We start from the raw sequence: 27995 nt of genomic DNA on the forward strand, positions 1-27995 counted from the left end.
ATAAACACAATGAGATAAGACAAAACCAGAATTTTACATGCATTGTCAGTGTCCCAGTGATTCTGACAAATAGCAAGATACTGCCCTGAGCGACCAGATGGTGTCATCCCACTGCTTAAACCCACGGTGTAGTGCTCACGAAGGGGGAAGACAAAACGTAATTTAGCTGGCGGGAGAGTGGAGACAGATCTTCCTCCTTTCTAGACAAAACGGGTCAGTATGTTCTAACTGGGGAAAATCTGCCTTCTTTTTTATAATTAAAAGATACCAGCTAGTCCTGTAATGTGCAGAGCTTCAAGGAGCAGAGTAAAAAAGGTGACTACATGTGCACCAACAAAGCCAGCCCTAACCAGAAGGGGCTCAGGCGCATTGCCAATTCCCTGAAAGAAATCACAGTCCATCACATGGGCAATGTACCACATGACACTGAATCCCAGAAAAGGAACCTCCACTTCCAGATCGACATGGAACTGAGTATCAGTCACCATCAGGCCACACAATGCTATCCAGCTTGGCTTTCGCCTTGACGATGAACTCCTCAGAGGCACTGACAAGTGGAAACCGTGGAGGTCCCATGGGAATGCCAGAAACAAAAGTCATTACAGCTTTAGTCTGTGCAACACCAAAACCTGGGTGGACAAAAGCAAAATCAGGACATTTACAAATCATTTTGCTTAAAGCAGTCCCTATACAGTTGTCCAAAAAAAGCAGCAGCATAGAGTTCCTGTGTAATTCAGCATAAACCAGGCTTTAAGCACTTCTCAGAAGTGTAACAGTGTAACTAAGAAGAGGTGATCGTGCTTATACAGACAGGAAAGACATTACACTAAAAACTACACCTACTTACTAAATTTATTTATATATTATACCATTATTGTTTCCTTCCTTAAAGATACCAAGCAGAGTACATTCTTAGACATGCCCTTTACAAACTACTGTGTCGTTTTACAGATAACCAGGGGTGCATGTGTGTTCCTTTCTCCTTGCCAAAATATATTGCCATGCAGCCCTGACAATAGAAGAGATGGTGCGAGTCCTCCAGAGGTAAACAAGCAAAAATCAGGCCACTTCAAATTTACCTTCGCTGGTAGGCTGAGCTATCCCAGCCAGTCTGTCTTCATGGCAACCCGATTTCTGCAGCCTCATAGCTACTATCCCCTGATGCAGACTCACATAAAGCCACGCCCTGGGAGTAGTAACATCCTGCTGGCATGTGACCCATGACATTGGGTACCAGCTTAAACCACCATGGACAACTTCAGGAGACCTCTCTGTCCATAGCTCAAGTGTCCTTATGTACCTCTGGAAATTCAGTGTTTGCTTCTATCTATAAGGCTAAATAATGATGCATTTCCTCTGACTTTTAACCCAAGAACTAAAACCAAGCACTAAAGCTCAGCTAGATTCACTGGAGCTTGCATATGTATAGCAAAATATACGTATTTACAAAGCCATATATTTACATATATACAAAGCCACAGTGAGCAGTTCTCCTCATTAAGCGAAAACTATGAAATGTCCAATTCAGTCTCCCCACACTATTCTGATGTGTTTGGTTTTAATTGCTTTTTCTATTAAAACTTGGCTTTGTTTCTAGAATTCATTCTATTTTAAAATGCTTTGGCCTTGTACAGCCTTGAACAGAGTTACTCTTAAATTATAGCAAGGCAGGAGAGACAATTCTCAGAGCTGTTTTCCTACTGGAGCACCACCATTTCAGAAAAATGGTTCTGTAGAAACAAAGCTAGAAATGAGCTTTTGGAGACAGAGCAAAAGAAAAAAACAACCCACAGAAAGAGTTAGGACAAGAAAAAGGGTAAATCAGAGTCACAGCTTTAAAGCTGTGAGGTTTCACAGAAGAAGGAAGGAAGCGAGAGTGGATCTGTCAGGGATGCTTGGTCAGGTCCCTTTGTTGAACTCCCAGCTGCTACTAACTCAGGAAACAGCAGACACAATGTTGTTTCACTGTGAAATCTTTTGGGAAGGAAGTTCTGAGGATACAGCAACATGAGAGTTTCGGGAGCACCAAGCCTGCATTTTTACATGTAACGAGGGAAACAGGCAGTGTAGGACTTACCTAGTTTGATGCCAAAGTTGAGAAATTCCCCAGTGAGAAACTAGAAAAGACAGACAGTAGTTTATTAATGCCTTAAAATTTTAAGATGTAAAAGCATCCAGAACTGTAATGATAATTACATGTTATACATTTGTTGCACAGCTTTGAGAAAAGCCCTTGGCCACTTGGCCAGTCTATGGGAAATACTAATTGAATTCCATTGGTATAAGGGAGGGAGGTATCCTCAGAATATTCCTAGTCAAGAGACTTGGCCACTGTGGGCTTGTCCAAGGAAAAAAGCCAGGCCATTGCTCACTCTGCATGTATGAGATTAGAGAGTTGAATGACAAGGAAGGCAGATCTTGGATAAAAGTTAGTAAGAACTGGTCAAAAAGGTGAGGAGAGATGAATAACAAGCAGGGGGGGTTGGAGCTGAAAGAAGCTTGCTTTAGTAAAGCTACCTCAGGGTATGAACGACAAACCATATACCTGATACTTCCGTGCTAATGCAAGGTCTGGCTTTGCAAAGGCTTGCAACATCTGGTTGGTTTTTCGTCCCAAATAGTTGTATGTACTGCCAAAAAAAACCAAAACCCAAACTAAAAATAGAATTGGTAAATGCAAAGGAGGAGCTTAGAGCCATTAAACAAAAGAAGTAAGCTGTTGACACTATGGGAATGCTATTATTATGACAGGTGGTTTATACTGAAGTATGTCAAACCCTACGAAGAGTTTAGAGAGTTGATTTCTTATCCCAGTTCTTTCCAAATGGAATTGCTTTTCAAAATTAAAAATAAAAAGACATAATATGGAAAGTCAATCACTTAATTTTCAAGTTGCTTGTTCATTTAATGGATCATTTAGGCTAGAACACAGATATTCCACATTCATACATCTAAGCAGGCTGGTATGAGGGGCAGAAGACAAATCAGAAATTAAACTCAGCAGAGCCCTTTTCCTCACAGACTTCTCATGTGAACTAATGATTTTAACCTCTCTGGCTTTTGGTTCCTTACCCATATAATGAAGATAAAAGTGATTCCCTACTTCAAAAGGTTGCTGTGCGGATAAAGAAATATGTTGAAACCTTTGGGTCAGCTTACAGACTGCAGCAATAGTCACCCGAATGAACATAATCCAAGATCCCAGGTTATATGACTGTCCCATCACTAGCACTGGAGCTGGCTCATCTATCTGCTTGCTATTGTACAGCCCTACCATGTAAAGTCCTCTGCTGTGGTGACAGAAGACAGAGAAACATCATGTAGATAGTGGAAGATAGAACAATACAGTGTGTGTGTCAAGGGGAAGGAGTCCAAGCCATACTGACCTTCCAACTGCTCCATTTGCCCCTATTGCCAGTGCACTCAACAGTTGCTAGTTTGGGGTGGGGGGAGAAAAAAAAAGTATTTTTACTTCACGTAACAAAATAAAGGAAAAGAACAGGGGTGGTGGGAGGGAGCAGCAAAAATGCCTGGCACTGAATGACCAGGGTTACTTTTTTCCCACCCGAGGTTGAATCAAAAGAATGCCTTAGAAGAAATTATTTTTAAGAGCCTCTTACCTCATCCACCCCATAAAGAAATGCAAACTGTTCACTCTCATTCTTGTTTATACACTGTGCAAGGTCCAAGAGGTCCGTGTCACTGAACTTCACACCCTGGAACGTGGGGATCCGCTCTTTTATTCCATCTAGCAACTCTTCAACATGAACTGTGCAAAACAGCAATCTCATGTGAAGAAACACCCCTAATTTGGAACATCTCACTGCCTTGTCTCCAAGAGGGAGACTTGCTACTTTACAAGTTGTTCATTTTTTGGCCTAAGCCTGGTAAACTATATAGCTCTAAAACAATGAGTAAGACAACTTCAGTGTGATTGTTTCCCAGAGTTATACAAAACCCATCTTTCCATGCTTTTTCAAGCATTTCTTTTACCAGCTCAGAATCGGAAAACCCTGGATAAGTGAAAGTTTAGCAATGAGCTAGCAACAACATAATTAAGAATAAATACAAATCCATACATCCAGAAACACCACATAACCTACTGTCTAGAGCGAATAACCAAAGATCTGTATTGTCTTCCTCATTCCTGTGCTAAATCAGACTGGATAAGCATTGTGGTTTCATAAGTGATTTACTAGCAAACATGACTATGCACTCAGTGTACACCAAGAGACAGTGGTCAGTATCTTGCTAAAAGTTGGAGTTTACCTATGGTTATCCGAGGCAATTAACTATGCTGGTTCTCATTAATTGCAAAGCCATGATCAGCATCACCTCCTCCATCCCAGTTGTTCAGTATTCATAAGCCATGACTTTTTTTCCAATGAAGAGGAATTCAATTTATTTTTCAGTCTTAGATTCACCTCCCATTTTTTTTAAAGGATCCTTTCCACTACAGCTTATGATGGGAGCAGAGACCACATACCTGCTTTAGGCTAGTAGAATCATCACACCACCAACTGGAATTACTCAGGTTGCTATGAGCCTACAGGCTGAGGAAGAGCTGACTAAGCAGTACTTACTCGTCACACCCGTCAGATGAGGAATGTGATAGTAATAAAATGGAACCGCAGGGGCTTCAGATGCAACCTTCTGTAAGAAAGCAATCAGCTCGTCTGGAAGAAAACAATCAAGTACCCCCATAAGAGAAGGAGACTATCCTATCTTTCACTGTAGTGAAAGACAGTTCAGAGTCACAGCAGCCAGTGCCTGTGGAGAGGCCATCTACAGCTTCTCTACCATAAAGAGTCATATAAAAACCTTCACACATCATAAAAAAATTAATTTAACAAAACTCAGTGAAAAGACGTTAGGGATGGCAAAGATGGTATTTATTTTAAACCAAACTGATTTCAGTAACTCACAATCATTCTCTTACAGATGTAACTCATGCATGCTCTCTCACACATGCAAGACCTGTGTGCCAAAGTGGTCACCAGGATCACTTGTGTGCAAGAACAAAAGAGGACAAGAGATCAAGTTTACATCTACCTCCATGAGGTACTGCTCAATGATGACGAACAGGTTTTTGGACAACTTTTTTCTACCATTTCAGGAATCAAAGAGTTAGTATTTATCCAGAAGGATCTAGACAGGCTGGAGACATGGGCTGAGAGGAACTTTCTGAAATTCAGCCGAGGCAAATACAGAGTCCTGCACCTGGGGAGGAATAGCCAACTGGACACAATCCTGAGTAATGTGCTCTAGTTGACCCTGCTTGAGCAGAGAGGTTGGACTAGACGACCCCTGATGGTTCCTTCCAATCTCAACTATTCTGTGATTATCATTGACATTCTTCTTGAGAATCTTGTTCACTGCATTCTTAGGCAGTCTTCCTATTGGCTTAGCAGGAAGAGGAATGGCAAAAAACAACATGCTGAAACCTCATGGCCATCCTATTACTATCAGTGATGTCTTCTGCTGATCTCTCTGCTGTTCCTCTGTGCTTACCAGTTTGATTGCCACTGATTGTGTCCTTGGCTGTCAATACCAGCCATTCTAGCAATACACTCTAGCTTCTTCTGATGCTTGCATATGGACATTAATAATTAATTCAGACAGCTTTTTAACATTTCTGTTACAAACTTCCACTTCATGTGGTTCTTTTATGTTATGCTTATGCTATTAAAAGCAAAACAATTTAAGTTCTGAGGTAACCTTAGGTGCACAGAACCAAACCTGATCACCTCAGTAACAAGAGGCATGCCTGTGTATCAGCAGTTTATCAACTTGGTCAGTGTCCTGCAAGGGTAAATAAGGAAGCTACTGCTTCCTCGTGTGGCCCAGATCAAGCATAAGCTCCATACTATCTATTCAGAAGACAGACTAATTAACCGCACCCATCCTTAAAAAATGCATCTTCTAGGTTTTGCTTTTGCATGGCACCAGACATGACAGGTGTGCAAACATTATCACCAGAGTATTTTCCAAAGAAAGAAGATGGCATTAATCCTTTATCTATCAGAAAGATTTGGAGGGCAATATAAAAGGCTGCAGTAGGTCTGGCAATCACATCTACTCACCTTTGTTTGTGGGTTTGAAGAAGAAGGGGGCTATTACAGCAATACCACTAGCATCTATGGCTGCTGCATGTCTTGCCTATAAAAGAGAGCATGGAAGGTATCTGAAGATACATCTGTTTTATATTTATTACACACGTAGTGAAAAGGAATCATACTATATACACACCAGCTCTTGAGACTCTGGCAGACTCAGTGCTCCAACATGAATGATCACATGATCCAGTCTGCACAAAAACAAATGTGAAAGGTTTTGGAAGGTTTCAGTGATGGTGAAAAATACCACTCTGCCAAACTGACTCACTTAAGACCAGGGAGCCGCAGAACACAGGTTAAAGCTAAAAGGATTTGAACCTGTATTGACCTGATGAGCAGACACACAGGGAAAATGTTGGCAGTGGCAAGCACTGGTGGTGGAAAAAAGAAAACATATTTGCAAATATAAATTGTGTGACTCCTTGCTGTCGTATTTTCAAGGCTGTCAGGAGAGACAAATCTTAGCATTTTATTAGGAAGTTAAAATTAAGATATTAAGTATTTAAGGGGAAGCTGGGAAAAGGAAAGGATATCAAAGCATATCTTTGCTTTCTAAACCTATTTGTCTGCAGAACTACCAGAAGAGTTCAACCTCACAGCAGCACCTTTGACTGGTTGTTTGCTCCTGCCAAGGGGCTCTCCCAAGTTCCAGTCTATCAGTCACACTGCTGTGTTACTCCTTTATATCCATATAAATAGTGAGCCTTCACACCAGTATATTTCTGCTCACTATCATATAATCATAGAATGATAGAATGGTTAGAGTTGGAAAGGACCTTAAAGATCATCTTGTTCCAACCCCCCTGCCATGGGCAGGGACACCTTCCACTAGACCTGGTAGCTCAAAGCCCCGTCCAACCTGGCCTTAAACACTTCCATGGATGGGGCAGCCACAGTTTCTCTAGACAACCTGTGACAATGTCTCATCACCTTCATAGCAAGGAATTTCTTCCTAATATCAAATCTAAATCTGCCCTCTTGCAGTTTAAAGCTATTACCTCTTGTCCTATCACTACACGTCCTTATAAAAAGTCCCTCTCCAGATTTCTTGTGGGCCGTGTTTAGATATTGGAAGACTGTTAGAAGGTCTCCTGAGTCTTCTCTTCTCCAGAATGAACAAACCTAACTCTCTCAGCCTCATGGGAGAGGTACTCCAGCCCTTAGAACATGTTGATGGTCCTCCTCTGGACTCACTCAAGCAGCTCCATGTCTCTCTCGTGCTGGGGGCCCCAGAGCTGAACGCAGTACTGCAGGCAGGGTCTCACAAGAGCAGAGCAGAGGGGGAGAATCACCTCCTTCGACCTGCTGGTCACACTCCTTTGATGCAGCCCAGCACATGGTTAGTTTTTGGGCTACAAGCGCACGCTGAAGCCGGCTCATGTTGAGCTGCTCAGCAACCAACACCCCCAAGTCCTTCTCCTCAGAGCTGCTCTCAGTCCATTCTCTGCCCAACCTATAGTTGTGCTTGGGACTGCCCCGACCCAGGTGCAGGACCTTGCACTTGGCCTTCTTGAACTTCATGAGATTAACACAGGCCCAGCTCTTGAGCCTGACAAGGTCCCTCTGGATGGCACCCCTTCCCTCCAGCGTGTCAACCACACCACACAGTTTGGTGTTGTTGGCAAACTTGCTGAGGGTGCCTCAGTCCCACTGTCCATGTTGCCAACAAAAGATGTTGAACCGGTCTCAACACCAACCCCTGAGGGACACCACTCGTCACTGGCCTCCATGTGGACATCAAGCCATTGACCACAACTCTCTGAGTGTGACCATCAGCCGATTCCTTATCCACTGATTGGTCCATCTGTCAATTCCATGCCTCTCTAATTTATAGACAAGGATGTCGTGCGGGACAGTGTCAAATGCCTTGCACAAGTCCAGGTAGATGACATCAGCTGCTCTTCCCTTACCCACCAATGCCATGGCTCCATCGTAGAAGGCCACCAGATTTGTCAGGCATGATTTACTTCAGTGAAGCCATGTTGGCTGTCACCAGTCAGCCCCTTATTGTCCACGTGCCTTAGCAGTTTTCAGGAGGATCTGCTCCATGATCTTGCCAGGCACCGAGATGAGACTGACTGGTCTGTAGCTCCCTGGGTCTTCCTTTTTTCCCTTTTTAAAAATGTGTGTTATATTTCCCCTTTTCCAGTCAGCAGGAGCTTCACCAGACTGCCATGACTTCTCAAATATGATGGATAATGGCTTGGCAAAGCCTTCTCACCCAAAACACCTCTTTCTCTTCACATCCTCTGACATAGCAACTAAGAAGGCAGCAGCAGTGAGTGACAGAAGACAGATTCAAGGGATTTAATATATTAAAAGGTTTAGAAATGCTTACAGGGCATAAATAGGCAGATTTGTCTCTACTTTCATTTCTTCTCATGAATAAGCAAGGGCATAGCCCTTTTTTTTTTTTGCCCCCAGGTCTTTTTTTGTCCCCCTACCACTCAGTGTACCAAAGAGAAGGACTCTTACAAGCCCTCTAAGCAGCAGAAATGGACACCAGCTAACTGGCAGTGACATAAACACAGACTTCTGTGATAAAAGAGCTGGGGAGCAAAGCCCAACAACAAAATACTAAAAAAAACCCCAAAAGTCATCAGCAAATTTGGCTTTGCAGTCAGGCATGGCTATATCATAACATGAGATCCAGAATCCCCTGCTCCCTCCCAGCTACTCACTTGTCTTTTCCTTGGCATATCCATTCTTCTGCCAACTGCTTCCTCTCCTGGATGCTAAGGGACAGTCCTTCTCCTGTTGTGCCATTCACTGTTTCAACACAACACACTTGCTGAGGCCTGGCCTACATGCATTGGTTTTACTGAAGACAAGAACTGACACTTTTTATATTAAACAGGAAAATTCCCCCCCCCAACTCATTTTAAGATAGGAATGGTCCACACCAGCATCTGCACAGGGATTGCAGTGCTATCATCACTAAATGCTTGTGTTGGAAACCTGGGTGTTTCAGGATTGGCAATTTTGGGAGGGAGGAGGCAGAATCAGCTGCTGAAAATGGGAAACTGCTCTCCTAGCACCTCCTTCTCCCAGCAGTGAGTCAGGCTGGGACAAGCCTGACCAAGGGATGCCCAGCTAGCCAAGCAAAGTGACTGTCTCTACTCCAGCCTTACCTGAAATTTGGTGTCTTTGCTGTGAGTGGAACCACATGTTCTACCTAGGCTAAAGCACCCCTTGAAAACAATGAAACGTCAGTATGTTTAGTCACAAACAACAGATTAAACTGGGATAGCTGTGGTCACTGCCACCCTCTGCTCTGCATCTTGGCAGTCTTTCCACTGAAGTTTTGAACCAAAATCATATCACTTTCAGTGTACTTTACTATGACAGGCTGTGAATAAAAGTGGTTTAGCAGATGCTGTATTCTCTATCCAGCCATCCCTGCTGCCCCTGCAGCAGTCCCCAAGACAGAAGCAGAGCAGAGAGATGGGAGCAGTGACCACCTCAGTATTGCCTGGTGCACCACAGGTCTCCTAAAGAAGCCCATCTGGCTTTGATGAGCCCATGGAATTCTCTGGATTCCTGAGATGGTGCTTTTTTACTCAGATGCTTCTTTCCCAGGCAAAGGGAAGAATCATTCAGTTGAGTCTTCTCTGCCAACACAGCATTATCCATTCATCTCTGGGAACATCACTGTATGAAGGCAACACTTACTTTATCCCACTCAGAAATAGGGTGTGAGCAAAAGCAGATACTTTAAGTATCACTTGTACTCTCTCCACTGTTGAATATAAATGTCTAGGATGATCCCACATCCACAGTCTCTCCCACTACAGCTCTTATCGGATAAGATATCATAGGATTCCCATCCAGGCAAAAGGGGTGTAACACAGTTTCTGTCAAAAAAAAAACCACTTACCAAAAACATTCTTCACGTTCTGCTCGCTTACCAGATAATCCACGTACTGATGAATCACCGAAAGGTTAATTTGTCTGAAATTAAAGGAACCACAGCAACAGTTAAACTTAGTGATTAAGAAACCAAAAAAAGGACACGCATTTTTGAAGCCTTGCATTTGTACACACACAGATTACCCTGAGGTACGATACCTTCAGCATGTATTTAACATTTCATGTAACAGCTCAGTTCCGAATTCTTTCTTCCAGTTTCTCTTCCTCCTGACAAGTAATTTGCTGTTACAATCTTTTATCTCAATTGGTAATTACTGCAGGCTCACCACAGAACTTTTTTTGAGGCGACAGGAGAGAACAAGAGGCACTCAAAACTTTCCAACTGTTGAGGGAAACCAAAGTCCTCTTGAGAGCACGAAGATATTTGTGCAAGTGCTGGCAAATAGTTAAACTCTACATGTAACTGCTGGACACAAGGGAAATGGCATCTGCTGGATGTGACTTTGACCTCTCTCATTAAAGAATGAGGAAAGCAACAGACTTCCCTGACAAATAGGGGAAATTGAATTCTAAGTTTATCTGTTCTGCATGACAAACTTATTTTGTTTATCAGTGTATAGTATTTCACCATTATTTTCATTTGTCAAACATGTAGACAAACTCTGTAGTCTGGAAGTCAATTCTGGTACCTTGACTGGGGTTCACGCATCACCCAAAATTTCATAGCTGCTTTCCCAGAGCATATCTTCCAAGGGCCATGCATTCCAGCCAGAGAGCCCAGGTTACTCTCCAAATACCATGTTGCAATAAATTTGAGTTGCAATAAAAAATTAAATGAGAAATAATCTCATTTAAAGCAAGAAGATGAAAATGAAAGAAAGAAACGAAGAAGTGACTGCAATGCAAATGGACTGCCTGAATGAGATAGTACCATGCTTTGAAAAATAATGACTCACTTTCAGAGGACTGTGCTAGCAAATCTCTACCGTCTCCCTCAAAACCAAATACAGATCTTGACACATTCCCCACAAGAGAAGCTCAGGGTCCATGGCTGACTCCAAAGCAGGGAGGACATCTGGGGTCCCACTCTAGTCCTAATGGGACCAACCTAATAGTTCCTCCACCTGAGATCTAATAAAAAAAAAAAAAACCCAACCAAAAAAACCAAAACCAAAACCAAAAAACAACCCCAAAGCCCACCCCCCAAAAAAACCAACCAAAACCAACCAAAAAACAAACAAAAAACCAAACCAAAAAAACCCACACACAAAACCAAAACCAACCAACCACAAAACCCTCAAACCAACAAAAAAACCCCCACCTCCACAAAACAACATCAGAAGTGTTCAGTTCCAAATAAAAATAAAGGAAAATAAGGGTCTAAGGTAACAGTAATCAGCGCAACTTTGACAACTCACCCATCAGGAGTCATTGGAGTGATTGTAGCAGCTACAAGACCCTGCAACTTCTTTCTGGGTGTCATTGAGCTGTTTGGAAAAGAAAGAGATAAAAATTATTATTGTTCAACTTCCATTAAAAGCAAAACTGGACAGGCAAAGTTCAGAAGAAGTGGACTTTGCAAGGCTGCTAGTTTAAGTTAGAATTGTCTTTTTGTTGTTGTGAAAGAGCAGCTTACTGCAGCCAGCACCATCCCAGGACAGGGTTGGGAGCACCGGCTGCAGTTACGTTTCAGAGACTCCTGTTCTACCTTTCCTTTTCTACACGAGGGTTGTGGGGACGCCTGGCAGCCTGGAACGGAGAACAGTTTTGCAGCGAGCCGGGCTCAAGACCCTTCCCCCGAGAAGTGCGGCGCCACACCGAGCCCACGGCAGACCACAGCGACACCAGGCCTGCAGTCAGCACCCGGCCGAGCCCAAGCACCGGGGAGCGGGGGGTCAGGCCGCCCCGCGGGCAACGACGGCGGCCCCAGGCTCCCCACAACCCCAGCCCCCCTTCACCTCGCCTTACCTCTCCTCGCCTCTCTTGCCGGCGGCTGGCCAGCCCCGCCAGCTCCTCCGGGGCGGCCTCGCTCCGCCCTCGGCCCGGCCCGGCCCTGCCCCGGCCCGTCAGCGGCTACCCCGGGGTGAACCGGACCGCCCTGCGCTGCTCCCGCAGGCTCCACGCACCACGGGTAAATGCCGAGCGGGCAGAAGGCGGGCTGCCGCCGGGCTGGAGCGCGGAGCAGCCCTCTGCTTTCTGCCCCGCTGCCTCCGGTGACCCATTAAAGCAGCCGCAGTCCCCGCAGTCTCCCATAGTCTACACTCCACAGTAGTGTTTAAAAGCGAAAGCTTGTTTGGGTTATTAAACGCTATTTGCAAAATTAAAAAAACCAAAAAACCCCTCCCAACTTTTGAAAAAAAAAAAAAAAAAATTACAGAGTGGAGAGAGAAGAGAGCTGGCTGCATGCCTGAAGAGACACCGGGCTCTAAGGAACGCGTTGCTGGAGGAATGGTACCTGTCCTACCCTAGATGGGCAGCAGCCCTGCAGAGCATCAGGTGGGGAGGAGCTGGTTAACAGCTCTGTGAATTTCAGCAGGGATTTCTGCCCAGGCATGAGCCACTGTTGAAGAAAAAAAAAGAAATAAAGAGGATATCTTTCTGTTGATGGCTGAAAATAATGAGGGAAGCCTGACTGCAAACTAGAAGTGTGTTTGCCTGAAGTGACTCAGGCACGGCTCTCCTTAGGTTTGCCTACACAGACACTCTGGAGCTGCACAAAGAAGGAATATCATGCCACTGCTGTGATCAGCAGCACTGAATGATCTCCTGGAGCCGTCTGCTAGAGAGACGCATCCACTGCACAGTGCCGTAGAAAGAAAACCACATTTTCTGCAGTTCAGTGCCATTGAATGAGAGGAATTTCAAAAGGCTCATCGTGGTAAGTGAGGACGCAAACCCACTCTGCCTTGTCATAAAGGAAACAAGCACCAAAGGCCATGTCAAAAGCTTGGGAACTGCAATAAAGAGCATCTCTGATTAAAATATTATATTTTACTAAACAAATTAGTCAAATTTCATCTTTTCTCTGTTCTCAGACAAAACAAAGGTGCAACTGGAGTTGAAACCAAAAACTACAGCTCAGTAATTTAAGGTTAAGCATCAAAATATTATCATTACCATAAAACAAAATCTCATGCACTGACGAAATAAGCCAGCCATTGACCTCTGTGCCTTAGTCCGCCTTTGTAAAGTAGAGGTCATATTTAGCTCTTCTGTTCCTTGCCATGGTTATCTAGCTATAAGCTCTGCAGATAATAATTGTCTCTGACAGATGCCCACTGTGGTGGGGACCTCCTGTTACTCAGTGTCTCTAATTTGCAGTTCTTTTATGCATTGTTACTATTTGGATAAGAGAAACCCAAACCAATAACATATAAACATATAATATATGAACAGAAAAATGGTGCCATAAACCAAAAGCCATGAGATGCATACAAGTTAGAAATTAAGGAGAACACCTGCTCCATTTTCGCCTTGCTACGTACACCACCACAACGTGGGTACAGCTCAGTTATGGGGCCTGCAGGACACCATGAAGGCTTCAACCAGGAAAGGCTTTGACTGTCCTTTCCTCATCTTCTGCCCATTTCTTGTTTCGCTGTGGTGCCAGCAGCACTCCCAATGCCAGTGCAGTGCCATGGTGCTGGGACACGCAGCATGGGGAGCTGGGAGGATCCATGTCACTGTGTGAGAAAGGCAAATGGAGGTCAGGCTATGACAAGTGAGCAGAAATCTATGGCTCATGGAGAACCAAAAACGCTCCTCACGTGCAGCCCATGTGGCTCCCGTTTTCTTCTCTGACATGTGGTTTTACCAGATGGGTACCACATGCAGGGCACAGTCTGGGCCCCATAGCAGAAAGGCAGCTGTGCACAGCACAATCCTCCATCCCACCAGGACCACGGCTGGTCTGGAATCCAAATCTTCTCACAGTAGCTCTGACCAGCAGACCACCAGCACCTCTTAACACAAGGTAATGCCCTGCACTGATTTGTGGCTGACATTTAACAAACTCAGAAGAAAAGAGTCTACAAAAGGCCACGAAGACTGCATATAGACTGACCACCGAAAAGACAACAATAGGTTTTTCCTGAGTACACCCCAATGCCTGCAGCTTGCAGCTCTCCAGTGGGCTTGCCTTGCTTCCTGAGAAAAATTATTTGAGTTTTCTACACCCATTCATAAAGCAGGTGCAATAAAGCATTCTGCCTTCAGTGTGCACTTTCAGATACTCCATTAGAGCACATTTTGAGTCTCCAGTGCCTGCAGTAGAGAGAACAATCTGGTGCTGTGCGCTCTGAGAGCACAGTTTTCATGTACTCAACATAAAAATCTCAGGAGTTTGGGTTTGTGGTATTCCTCCTCCACTCCAAAATATGCTCACTGTGGGCTATTCACATGCAGAGATCACTTTCTCTGGGGTTTGTTTATATTAAAAGGTTCTTACAAAGCATATGTATTTTTCTGTTCTCTGAGGCTCATCTCGTTCTTCCAGAAATCCCCTCTTAGAGCTCTTCCATTACTATGGGTAATTTCTCTTTCTGTAGGTTAAACAGTCCCAGCTTTCTCAGTCTCTCCTTGTTATACAGATTCTCTAATCCCATGATCATCTTTGAGGCCATTCACTGGACTCACTCTAGTAAGTCCATGTCTTCCCTTTACTGGGGAGCCCAACGCTCCAGATGCATCTCACCAGTGCTGAGCAGAGCGGAAGGATGACCTCTCTCCCCCTGTTGGCAACTCTCTTCCTAATGCGGGATACTGCAGAGGCACATGTTCTGCTTGTCCACCAGGATCCCGAGGTCCTCTTCAGCCAAGCTGCTTTCCGGCTGGGGGGCCCCCAGTCTGTACTCGTGTCTGGCCTTATTCCTCCCCTGCTGGAGGACATTGCACTTCCCTTTGTTGAAGATCATGAGGTTGCTGTCAGCCCATTGCTCCAGCCTATCAAGGTCTCTCTGCACACTTGCTGAGGGTGTTCTCTGCTCCATCATCCAGGTCATCAATGAAAAGGCTAGGCAGTACTGGCCCCAAAAGAATAGTGTATTTCAGGAGGTTCAGAGATAATTCAGTGCTCTGCAGAGCCATTTAGAGATGGTTCAGAAAATTTTCTGAGTATCTTAAGAGAGTTTTAGAGCAGCTTCATGCTGTTGACAGCATAAGAGAAGTTTTACAGTAGCTTGAAGTGGTTTAGAGCTGCTTAGAACAGTTTGTAGGAGTTACAGATGGCACAGTAGAGTTAAAGGCATTTTAGATGTATTTAGAGACAAATTAGTACCGTTCATAGCAACATAGAAGAGGTTTAGATGAATTTAGAGGTGCTCTGAGGTTTTTAGAAGAGCTTTAGAAGAGGTAAAGGAGTTTACAGTTGTTTAGAGTGCTTTACAGGAGTTTTGGCACATTTCACAGGACTTTAGAGTTGCTTAGAACTGTTTATAGGCCGTTTAGAGGAGTTAGATCGATTTAGAGCAGTGTGAAGCTGCTTAGTGCTGTTCAGTCTTAGAGGACTTCAAAGGAGTTTCAGCAGCAGTTTCTGTAAACAGGACTTTCAGAACTGCAGGAAGGAGTTCTAGAGCAGTTGCAAGGAGACTGAGCAGGGTTTGAGATCTATTTTGAAGCATTTTATTGCTGCTTAGACAGGTTGTAGAATAGTATAATGCATTTTAGAGTATTCTTTTAAATGAGCTTTTTAAAGGAGTCTAGACTGGTTTAGTGGCACCCTAGAGTGTTTTAGAATCAGTTAAATTATTTATAAAGGTGTAATTTAGGGGGTGTAATAATAGCTCTTTAAGAGCTCATCAGAGGCATTTTGTAGCTGTCTGGTTGTATTTTAGAGGGGTTTAGAGCACCTCAAAGTATATTCAAGCAGTTTTAGAGATCCTTAGGGGAGTTTAAGAAGACCAAAGGAAATTCAAGGATCAATAGAGAGAAGTTCTAGATAAGATCAGACGAATCTGAAAGCTGCTTAGAGGAGTTTTAGAAAGATGTTAGTGCAGTTTAGAGGACCCTCGCACTCTTTAAAGTGTATTATAGCTCCTCAGAACTGTTTTGTGTGCTTTTGAGGAGTTCTGGAGGAATTTGGAGTTATTTTTCAGATCTTTAGAGCTCTTTACAGGAAGTTTAAAGGCATTTTAAAGGTGGTAATACATTCTTAGAGATCTTTAGAGCCATTTAGTGGCAATTTAGAGCTGATTAGAAGAGTTTTAGAGTGGTTTAGAGACCACTTGGAGTTGTGTAAATGACATGTGGTTTGAGGCAATTGCCTCACAGCAGCAATACAGAGGTCCTTACAGCTCTTTAGAGCTGATTAAAGGACTTCTAGGGCAATTTAGAATAGATATGCAGTGCTTTAGAGCTGCCTGGAGGGAGTATGAGAAATTTTAGGGTTGTCTCAGCCCATCACCTCCCCAGTTTAGTGCTGCTTCAGGGTTAGGACTGTCTTCCCACATCTCTTAAAGCCACGATCACTGTTTCTGACTGCTCTCACTGCATCTGTCCCTCTCCCCTAGTCCTTGGGTGAGGTTTTGTGTTTCAGGGCAGTCTTTGCTTACCTTTGGAAGGAATGCAATGAAGAAAAAGATGGTAAAGATTCTAAAACTCTCTGATATTCACACTGATAAGGCCTTATGTAATTACCAGAAGGAAAAAGAACTGTGCTTTAACCAAAACCAATACACAAGTTATTCCACAGAGTTCTGAAGGACAGCATAGGTCCAGTTCAGCAGTACTACATAGTACAGTGGATAATTACTAACTCTCTTCATTCCTCCTACAGTCATCTGCAAATGAATACTTGCACATCCCCTTACACTAATGTCCCAAGTACTAGCATACCACATGCAATCAGCAGTGCAATGATGTGAGTTCAGTCTTAAAGATGAGAGAAAAAGAAATGAGTTTACTGTTGCCATTTAAAATACTTCCTCTCCTTTTTACTCATTTCATGTGCATGTTTAATGCCAAATATATCCTTCCAATGGAAAAAACCCCAAACAAACCACCATTTAGGAAGGCTTAAATGACTGTGGGAATTTATGTTCATGAACTCACATTCAGGCTCCAAAATCTGCATTGTAAATTTTGGGCAAGGCAGAAGAAGAGTTTAGACTGTCTGCAGCTGCAGCATCCTGTGCACTGACCGGAAAAGTGTCTTCTACTTACCAGTGAAATAAGCACTAAAGTGTCAGTGGTGCCAAAGATCAGAGGATAATAAGAACACCAGTGGAAACAGGAACAAAAATCAGTAGCTATTTTTCCAAAACAAATAAGTATAGGAATAAAAATACAGCTTTATACAATTAAGCAATTTTTCTGTAAGGAAAAGAAAGGAACATGAATGTCAAAAGCTTATCTAAATAACTCTATAAGATTGTCATGGGTTAACCCCAGCCAGCAACTAAGCACCAGGCAACCTCTCACTCACTACCCCCTGGTGAGATGGGGGAGAGAATAAAAGTGAGAAAATTCACGAGCTGAGATAAAGACAGTTTAATAAGTAATGTAAAAGCCACACAGGCAAGCAGAGCAAAACAAGGGATTCATTCACAACTTCCCATCAGCAGGCAGGTGTTCAGCCATCTCCAGTAAAGCAGGGCTACATCACATGTAATGGTTACTTGGGAAGACAAATGCCATTGCCCCAAACATCTCCCCCTTCTACCTTCTTCCTCAGCTTTATACACTGAGCATGATATCATACAGTATGGTATATCCCTTGGGTCAGTGGGGGTCGGCTGTCCTGACTCTGTCCCCTCCCAACTCCTTCTGCACCACCAACCTACTTGCTGGTGGGGTGGGGTAAGAAACAGAAAAGGCTCGGACTCTGTGTAACCACTGCTGAGCAGTACTAACACATCCCTGTGTATCAATGCCGTTTCCAGCAAAATCCAAAACATTGCCCTATAGTAGCTACTATGAAGAAAATTAACTCTACCCCAGCCAAAACCAAAGGCAATTTCAAACAGGGAAAAACACTTTTTTGTTGCCACGTGACAAAATAGTGGATTTAAATATCTATTAAGAACTCCATCAGTTATATTATTCAAATAACTGATTTGCTGAGGTAACTTAATTACTAAAGCCAAAGGCCCTGCAAGTTTCCACCAGACTTTGTTGTTGTTGTTGTTGTGTTAACACTTCCAACAGTTTCTACACTGACAACAATTTACCACCCTCATCTTCTACTTCTACTTTCCTCAAATCACATTTCTCCCTATCTATACACAATTTTAATGTCTGTATTTTCCCATTTCTCAAATTACTATGACTGCAGTTTCTCTTGGCAATAAATACATTTATCCAGATATAATTTTCTTTCAAAGACAGACCCAAGAGAACAAATACAAAGTATCCAAGCCTGAATGATGGCAAAAATTAAAAAAGAAAACACCTGTTAAAGTGGTGAAATTCTGTTAAATACCATCTTGGCTAGCCGGTGTTCAAAATACACCAACTGAGCAACACATATAATGACGTGATGTCATTATATGTAGAGCATCTACCTCATTTTCTTTGTCCTAAATCTAAAAGTGCAAAAATCAAAAGAAATACTGACCTCTCAGATTTTAGATTTGAGTTTTAAACTGTTAAGCTGGGTATCAGTTCTGCCTGGAAGCTTGCCAGTTTAACTCTTCTAGAATTGAGCATAACCTGGAGGATTTTCCTGATTTAGGATCTTCTTAACTGACCTATACAGACATTCAGACTGGTGTGTCTGCTGCGTGAAAGATATTTAACATGCAAAGATATTAATATTTTAGATATTAAGATGCTTAAATGTTTAATCTTCCCATTAGCAGTCAACTAATAGATACTAGCCTATATTCAAATGTAAGGCTTTAGAAACAGAAGGAATAATCACTGTACACTGAATCCATTAGTGAGCTAAAGTCATTGGCAACAAGAGGTTTTGAGGGACTTTTGTATTAAAGTAAAACTCACCTCTGAACACAACCAACAGTGCCACCTGCTGCAGAATGCAGCATCAGCTCATCTCGAAAAATGAGAGACCAGGTTCTTGAAGAATCTATCTCTGGAGGCCTTACATGCATGATCTAAATAACAAAAATGCCCACCAAAACCCACGTCCACTACCAAAATCCCCACTGTTAGAAAATGGGAAAAGTTCTGATATGATCCATACTCAAGCAAGCAAGATTAGGAAGAAGCTTAGGAAACAAACCCTCAGCTAGGATAACGTTGATTTGTGCTTACGCGTTAGCTGGATCGACAGGCCACAAAGAGAACACTTTCCTACAGCCATGCATCACCAATGCCTGTGCTGACAAATACGTTCACAAATAGATTGCTAGGGCTTCACATCGCCCAGTATGTACCACAGTGGTCCTCAACTCATCCTGCTGGAAAGCTATTACAACAGAGACACCTGTAGCAAGAAGTTCACCAGTTCAGTTTCGGTTACCTCTTCATGTCTTTTGGGGAAAAGTGGAAAATATTATTTTAGGAGAACATTTTCTTTAAGATATTAATCCTTATGTTTCAGTTACCTCTTCATGTCTTTTGGGAAAAAGTGGAAAATATTATTTTAGGAGAACATTTTCTTTAAGATATTAATCCTTATGCTCTGGCTCTGTTTCCATCATCTCTGGACATGTTCTCAGGTCCTTGGGACTCCATAGGGAAACCCTATGATCTCTAGGGCAATTTCTGCATGCCTTTTTCAGACTCATGCGGCTATTCCCATAATTTCATCATAACCCTTCAGCAGAGTCAGGAGCTCAACCCAGGCCCTGGGCAGAAGAGCTGCCAGGTGATCTCATGCAGCAGATAGACTGGAGAAAGCTGAGAATGAAAGAGGGAGGGAATGAGGAGAAAGGGAAGGAGGGGGTCAAAGCAGGTGAAGAAAAGGAAAAGGAAAAGGTTACCTTAAAAGTCTAGGAAGGTGGATCAAAGAAAGAGAATGTGAAGCCACTGTGTTCCTGCCCACAAAGACAGGGCAGGAGAAGGTATCTGCCCAAGGGACTGCTGGAAGATGGAGATATAAAAATTACTCTTGCTGGAACTGATACTGAACTTCTACCTTCATCTGGAGAGGCTGTCTAGGCAGGTGAGACATAAGAAGCCTTGGGCTGCCACTGTGTTAACACTGTGGTGTTGTGTAGTTGTTAACTACTTCCTTTCTCTGCATTGCTTGAAAGCATTATTTGTGGTATGGATTGTTGGCGACTTCAAATACTGGGCTTTCCTACTGATAAGAAACAACCAGTACATGTCTGTTCTCCTTAAGGTTGTTACTTTGAGCCCTCTCTTTGAGTAATGTTCTCAAATGATTGATGCCTGGCTCTTTCCTCTTCAGAGTTGTGTTTGCAAAGGTGGTGAATTCTCTGTCACCTTTAATATATATAAAATGGAATTTGCTAGAAGGTTTCTCCTTCTTTACAGCAAGGAGATAGGAGGCCTCTTTTGGGAGATGAATTTGTAGAAAATCACAGTTCATCTAACAACATATGAAGACACTTTTGCTGCCCTGGACTACTATTATTACAGTAACATCACATGCTCAACTTCTTTCTTGTGAAGTGAGCATTTCTGCATTATCTGATAAGTGCATGTTTGTAAAAGCAAATGCCATTTATATGCGAAGAGTCTCAGCTCTTTTAAATAAAAATACTTAACAAACACAAGGCTAACTGATGTTCTGACAGGCTTAGGCAGAAATGCAAAACTGGAGCATTTAGGTTGAGATCACTTGTTAGAACTCATGAGTGGCCACCCTGGAGATAGATGCATCCCTCACTCACAGTTTTTTCATACTACACCACAGACTTGCCAGTTACAAGACCATGACTCAAAGTTATCATTAACCATACTGCAACAAAACTTTTTTTCCCATGCTTATCCAATCTTGACACATTTAGGTCAGTGGAAAAAGTTCATCTTTTCTGTGCAAGTAGTCTATGCTTGCCTCTAGGGATAAAGGCAACTTACAAGAAGATTGCATGAATTTGACAGCAGCTGTTGTCTTGTTGCCACAGAGCAGACGTAAGCATTTTTCCTATATAGCATGTTGCTTAAGGTCTTGTATGGGCTTGTTATAGATAGGGTCTATAGAGAAAACAAATGGAAGTCACAAGTGATCATATCACAGGCTTGTCAGTATACTTATCCAATGGAAGCTGTTAGCCTGAAAAGCCATTACTGAAATACAAGTTCATCATGGTGTTCTGTGCAGAAGTGCCTGCTGAAAATAGTAAAGTTAAACCACAAACCATATGCTTTGATGTGCTTGTGCCCTCACCTCTACTCCCTGAGTTTAAGGCAACAGTACAGAAAAACACTGCTTTGTCAGCTATTCTAGAAAATACCAGCCAAGTCCCAGACATGTATCTATGACATTAAACACAAATGTCATAGGATACCTTTGAGACTTAATTACTGCCTGTTTAATTAGTGCATTTAGGGCTCCTCTGGAAGTAGCAACTCTTTGCATTACGGGTACAGTATCCAGTATTTGTATAAGCAGTATGAGCCTTTATGACTGCACATTTTTGCTTTTCCTCATGCAGTAGAGATAGCCAGTCATACTAGCAGTATATGTATGCTGTTGAACTTCCCTGTCATATGTTCTGCAAACTACTGGCACCTCAAGGTGCTAAAACAGTTCTTCCATGTTATTTTCCTATGTAAAGGACAAGGGGTACAGAGTTAGCATACTCAGATATTCCCCTATTTGGTTGGAGGTACCAGTGAGACTGTGTGCCAGCTTTCATCATAATCCCTTCCCCATCCCCCTAATTATATACAGCTTAGGTATGTATGTTATGTACAGAATTCATGTCCTCATGCCTGCCCTACTATCTTTTCCAACTGTTGACATGTTCTCTCAATGTATATGTGAAAAACAAGAATGTTGGAAAACAACCCCTGGGGAAAACACTGATGATTGTTCTCCAACCTCAGGCTACTCCACCAGAAACAGTTAGCTCTTTGTCAGGGACATCAGCTGGACACATACAAACTGACTGGGGATTTGTTCTGGGCCTCTCTGTTCCTGAAACAAAACGAGAATCCACAGCAGGCTTGTGTTTATCTACAGATTAATTGCCCCCCTTTCACAGCAATACTTCTCTGTGCTCATGATCGGGATAGACTTGTTGAGATTTGCCAAACGAGATTTGCCAAACTGTTGTGGCTGGGCATAGTATTTTACTTGACCTTCTCTATGCTGGAGAGAATAATTACTAGCACACACCTGACAGGAGCATTAAAGTGACAGAGTAATGTTAACAGCTAATGTTACACAAGCACGTACCTTTGTGCACTTGTTAGCTCCTGAGCAAAGACCAGGAAGTAGCAGCTTCTGCTTCTGCAGAATGCCCTGCTGATTTTCCTGATTGACCCAAGCAGAAGACAGATAAAACTGAGAGAAAGTTTACTCTACAAAGTAAGAGTCCAAAGCATGCAGAGAACTGGTTCTGCATTTCAGGCCTTAACAGTCCTAATAGGCTGCATTAGTAAACCACTCTTTACACCACCCCACTTCAGTGGCATTAGAGAGATGTGTGGTTTTAAAGATAAATTTGCAATTGTTACTTGGCATGGTTTGGGGTTTTTTTTATTCCCCCTTTCAGAATAGGAGGGTATCACACAGCATCCTGATGAAGTTCTCTCCAAGCAAAATGTGTTTCCTGTTAAAAGTCATTCCCAGCTATTAATTTCAGATGTTCCAGAGAGCTTAGCTGAATTTGGCTGCAAGGGATTTCTACAAACCATGACAAACATGGGAGGTGTTCTCAGAACTCAAACTGGGAAATTTAATCTGCCCTATTGTGCTGGTACCTAAATATGCCTGAAGCTGCAGCTGGTTAGATGAAGAGTCCCGCTTCAGTCTGTGTATTATAAGCAGGACAGAATTTCACAATAGCTTTGTATAATCCCTTTGTGCAGATATTCAAGGGCTAGGGGGGCTGATTAGTCTCAAATACCACTCAAAACAGCCATTATATAACAGTCTGTCTTTCATAACATGCCAGCAGAAATCTCATGAGGATGGTCTCAACTTGGTTTGCAGCCAGATTTCTACCTACCATTTTACCCCAGGGGTAAAAAAGTGTCATTCTGTACCATCACTCTCATGTAACCCATGTTTGGGGGGAGCATTATTCATGTGAAATTCTTTCTCCTGCAAGCACACAAACCTGCCTCTGACCCTGACATAAGTAGGAGCAAAGCCATGGAAACCAGGGGTAGTTACACAAGGGTGCAAAACTGTTTATGGGGCCAGATCACACACTGGACCTAATGCCTCGTGGGCAGTAGGTGGGGCTTTTGGCATTTGCGGGGGAGCTCTCCAATGAGACCCAGAGGAGCAAAAGGCTACAACCATCTGGTTTTCATAACAGCATCTCCATCCAGTAAGGCTGAGGCATGGGTGGAGTTTAGTGAAACTAAATTATACGCCGACAAGCAGCATCTTGTACAGGCTCAGAAGGACAGACTGCAATAGCTAGAAGGAGAACAGCCTAAAATGTAAGTATGTCTACTTTCTCCACTTTCTTACTGTAATTAGCGGCTTGTGGAATGGCATGTTCTGGCCACGCTTACTCATGGCATCAACATAACCTATGAAAATGCCTACTATACTTCCTGTCCCTTTGGCCCATGTGTTAACAGCTGCAGAAAAAGCCTTAAAAAAAAAAAAAAAAAAAAAAAAAAAAAAAAAGCTGCCTACAGTAGTATTTCTACTAACAGATGGAAATCTCAAAGCTAAGCTCTCCTGTAGACCTAAAAATTAACTGTAAATATTTGGAAGATACTTCTCAGTTTGCCTCTCCACACCCAACCCCCCCAAAGCATTGTTTCATGTAATTAAAAAAAAAATTCTTACATGCAGTTACCAACAGTACTGGCCACAAAGTTACGTAAGATAGAGCTGCGAGAGTTAACCAACAGCTAAGAAAAGGTAGGTGGGAGAGGGGCAGGAACTGGCAAGTACAGAGACAAGGCAGCTTGTACAGCAGCTACTACAACAGCACGCATTGAAACAAAGAAATGTTTATTTTTCTGCTTTCTAACATACCCAGGGAGCACATGAAGAGGATCAATGTGTTTTCTATCAAGTTCTAGCAAGGAGAAATAGAAAGGGAAATGCCAGTAAAGCAGCACCTTCTTTACTTTTTAAATGGCAATGGATAAAAAATTACTATAGGAAACTTTAGTATAATTACTCGTATTTGCTTCTAATAAAATGATAGGATTCTTGCTTTATTGACTTCTAAATACTATTGACAGAAAGTATTAGAGTACAACTGTCCAGCTTGGTTGGGACTGTGCAGCAGTCCCTGGTGACCAGTCATCCCGGTAAAGACTGCTAAGATGTATCTTCAGGCTGAGACAAGGAGGGGGACACACCTGCTTTTAACTGCTGTTATTTTTCTCCTGCTATGTGGTTCTCCGATCTTCCTTTGCTTTACAGTGACAACTGAAAAAGCTCAACACTGAGTGCTCTGTGCACTACTTATTTGAAGAATTGGCAGTGAACTCAGTGCCTGCAGGGTTGGCTGTTGGGGTTTTGGGGTTTTTTTGGTGTTTTGTGGTTTTCGTTTTTTATAAAAGCTTTTCAACCTCATAGATCCCAAAGAGAAAACTTCTTGTAGCTACCTCTAAACGAGGGTGCAGGAGGGGATTAACAGTATTCATCAGTAGTCTACATGTCCTAAGAAAATGTAAACAGGTAAGAAAGTAGTCAGGTAGCACAAGGCAGTTCTTGATTTTACAAAAGGAGCCATGGTCTTATATTCACAAGCCATCGTTTTAAAGATGGCATACCTTAAAGACATTAAAAATGCTTATTATAGATTATGAATGGTCCATCATTCATATTTATGATACCACTGCAACACAAAACATTGCTATGCACCTTAAGAACAGACCTTGTCTTTGTTCGCAGTCCTAGGTAACATCATTTCCTCTCGCTGCTCAGAGATGTCTTGTACCCTCAAAACTGCAGGGGGGACATGCTGTGAACTACCTCAGTGCACCTGTAATACTAAAAGCCCATGAAAAAAAGTAAAGCCATGAGTGACAGGGCAGTGGCTTCTTGTTGTATGGGCATCTGTAAGTAGTTGAGGAGGCAGAAAAATAAAAAATAATCTCAAAGTTCGTTCTGTTACCCAAGAAACATACATTTAAGTTTATACTCTGCGAACACAATGTACTACAATCTAAGAATCAAGATACCTGCTCAATGAACTACACACAGTCTTTGCAACATGAAGCGAAAAGGACATTGTAATGTAATAAAAAGCAGACTTTCTCATGTCTTTCTCATGTAGGTTGTGCACTACGATCTGCCTGGTAACAGCAAAAATCATACATGAAGGCTCCTAAAATCTCAGGACCTTTAACCAGACGCGGTTATTTCAATAGCAATTTTGATGATTTTCACTTGCTCTGTTTTGGAAGTGAGAGGAAGTTCAGTGTTTTCATGTTTCAGGTTTTTCCTTCCATGTGAAGGCTACCTAAGAAAGTAGCTATATATTCATAAATCCAGAAAATCTCATCTATTGATAGGACTCTAGGGCTAAAGGCCTTACTCATCAGATATTATGACAGGCTCAATAAATTTATGAGCACAATCAATACCAGAGTACCCATCACCTTTTCCCACAGAAGCAAATTGGCTGAACTCTTCAAATCCTTCATACTTACGGATTTCCACAAAATTGCCACTCGCAGACTCTCAACCCTCTGTTCTGCAGCCAGGAAAAGCCTCCACTTCATAAAGAAGTGAAGGCAGCATATCCTGAAAGATGAACACACTTCCACATCAGTGTAGTTTCTTGGTCCTGGTTCCTTCAGGGTTAGGATTCCAGCCCTTCTTATGGAATCACTGGGGATAAGCAATGGAATTTAAACCTTTCATTATTCCAGAGAAAATCAAAACATTAGGCAAAAAGCCCTAGTGCTTTCTTCTGCTCCATTTATACCGTATTGATTGAAGAGAGGCCAATGAACTGCATCTGCATTTCAGCTCTGGCAAGATGATCAAATCCTTCAAGCAAACCTTCCTGTCCCTGGATCTGCAGTCCCCTCGGTGGAGCTCAACAGAGACAATGGTAACCACTAAAGCCCAGGGGAACAGAGCCCTCTGGTCAGAGTACTGCAAGGCTAAGGTGGATTTGGAATGCTGTCTGATGAGCATAGGGGAGCTGGGAAAGTTAGACACCATTCACACCTAATTGCAAATAGGGAGAGGTACACCTATTTATAAGTTCTGAGGAGCTCAGCCTAAGGCAAAGAATGGTTTTGCAATGGAAGCATCAAACAGTTTGACACTGGGGGTACGCCTAGAGTCTGTAGCAAAGAGGTTGCTCAGTTTTCTCTCATTAAATGGTATTTTCATGCCAATTTAGAAAAAGTACCTATTATGTCATCTTCAATACCTATCTCATGGTTATTGTGACTTTTACTACCTTTCAGGCAAAGGATTATGAACTGCGTCAGTACGAGACAGCAAAGTGGGTCAGCACAGTCATTAGGGGAGAAACCCAGAAGGAGGCACTGCGTCAGGGCTTCTGGAAACTCTTCCACTACATCCAAGGGAAGAATGAGAAAGGTACAACCTGCTGGTTTTGAAATGTGAGAAGCACAAAGAGATGAAGCTGCATAGCATAAAACAGTAGATGAGCTGTGGGACACAGCAGGTTCCCTTTCCTGGTCTAACTCATGACTCCATTAGGCCATTGTACCTCTGAGGCTGCTTTAGTATCTGCTTTTAGGATAAGTCTGCATCACCCTTTAAAACAGTAGCATTCAGGCACTGCCTTTGCTTGCAATTTAAAACAACTTCTCATCCTCTACACTAGAAATGAAGATTGATATGACTGTGCCCATGACATGCCTGATAAAATCTGGCTGTGCAGACTTCAAGGTCTCTTTCTTTGTTCCATTTGAACATCAGGACTCCCCACCACAGCCCACTGACTCCGATGTGTTTATTGAAGAGAGGAAGGCAGCAGCCATCTTCGTCCGGTAAGCAGCACCAGCACAGCTTGTAAATGGAGACAGCTACGGAAAGGGGTTCATCTATTAAGAACCTGAACTACTCTTTAAGAGTTTATTTCTAATCATGCGTATATTCCTGCTGTTAAAAGCCCTGAACAGCAAAACCTGAGCATTTGGAGATCTTTCTTATGCTTGGGTGTCTAAGAACAAAGAAATGACCAAGCTTCAAAACATCCATTTCTCAGCACTTATCCATATTGCATTGAGTGGGTTTTATAGAAACACAGCCTACAGAATCCTCTTCTCTTGGACACATTCTGAGCCACAAGACATCAAAAAATCACTCTTCCAGACCTTTGTATTTGTAGTTTCAGACTCCCACAAAACCTGCCCAGCAGTTCTTTATTACAGAAAATGCAAGCTACACTTGCCCTCTCTGCATGTAATAAAGCTACAGGCAACAGCCTGTGTCAGCTAATACTCTGCATTGCAAGCAATTTAGTTGGGGAGGGGGAGTATTTTTAATTCTAAGCTTTTAAAATGGCATACACCACCATATGCTCCCTGACAGTTAGCTCTGCATAGCTTACCTAATAATTACAAACTGCATCAGAAGTGCTCAAACATTGCATGCAGTTTCCTTCTGTGAAAATAGAAAGCAGGGGCTTCAACTCTTAACAAACCCTCTCCCTTTCTCACTCTTACCAGGTCCTTTGGTGGATTTGCCTCCCCAGAAAAATATGCTGAGGAAGCTGAAGTCTTGGCCAGAATCTTAAGAAACAGAGGCCAACCATTCCATGAAGACTTCTTCTATACTGCGGGCTATGACAGCCCCTTCAAGCTCTTTAACAGGCACAATGAAGTGTGGTATTTTAAAAAGTAATACAGGGGGAGTGGGATATAAAGAGGCTACTAATCAGCTCTGGATGAAAAAACAAACAACCTTATTAATGGCTTTTGCTTTAGTGCAGAAGAGATTTAATTTGCATCTGGACACAAGATCATGCCTAATTTTTTACTAGGGTGAAATACTATTCTTGCTAAAAA

At 42.6% G+C, this 27995-nt stretch overlaps 2 protein-coding genes across 5 annotated transcripts; one reads left to right on the forward strand and one right to left on the reverse strand.

Annotated features, from left to right (window-relative positions):
- Nucleotides 1–5: 5 nt before the first annotated feature.
- NPL (N-acetylneuraminate pyruvate lyase) lies at nt 6–12313 on the reverse strand. 4 transcript variants are annotated; one of them, XM_032920147.1, is made up of 13 exons: nt 11405–11475; nt 10185–10253; nt 9994–10067; nt 9248–9307; nt 8798–8885; nt 6250–6307; nt 6084–6159; nt 4584–4676; nt 3621–3769; nt 3387–3433; nt 2546–2630; nt 2078–2117; nt 6–629 (listed from the first exon to the last, which is right to left on the reverse strand). In XM_032920147.1, the coding sequence occupies exons 4-13, from the start codon at nt 9282–9284 to the stop codon at nt 478–480; spliced, it is 825 nt and encodes a 274-aa protein (XP_032776038.1). In that variant the 5' UTR covers nt 9285–9307; nt 9994–10067; nt 10185–10253; nt 11405–11475; the 3' UTR covers nt 6–477. The 4 variants fall into 4 exon arrangements, 3 of the variants coding, with proteins under 3 accessions (XP_032776038.1, XP_030351408.1, XP_030351409.1); XR_003992748.1 differs by lacking the exon at nt 9248–9307; XM_030495548.1 differs by lacking the exons at nt 9248–9307; nt 10185–10253 and adding an exon at nt 11955–12313 and having other exon boundaries at nt 11405–11473.
- An 11047-nt stretch (nt 12314–23360) lies between these two features.
- LOC115611088 (heme-binding protein 2-like) lies at nt 23361–27937 on the forward strand. Its single transcript, XM_030493458.1, has 5 exons — nt 23361–23471; nt 25975–26059; nt 26424–26559; nt 26810–26975; nt 27657–27937. Exons 2-5 carry the CDS (start codon nt 25985–25987, stop codon nt 27829–27831), a joined length of 552 nt encoding a protein of 183 aa, XP_030349318.1. The 5' UTR covers nt 23361–23471; nt 25975–25984; the 3' UTR covers nt 27832–27937.
- Nucleotides 27938–27995: the final 58 nt, after the last annotated feature.

Source organism: Strigops habroptila, chromosome 8 (genome assembly GCF_004027225.2).
Source record: "Strigops habroptila isolate Jane chromosome 8, bStrHab1.2.pri, whole genome shotgun sequence".
Taxonomy (NCBI): domain Eukaryota; kingdom Metazoa; phylum Chordata; class Aves; order Psittaciformes; family Psittacidae; genus Strigops; species Strigops habroptila.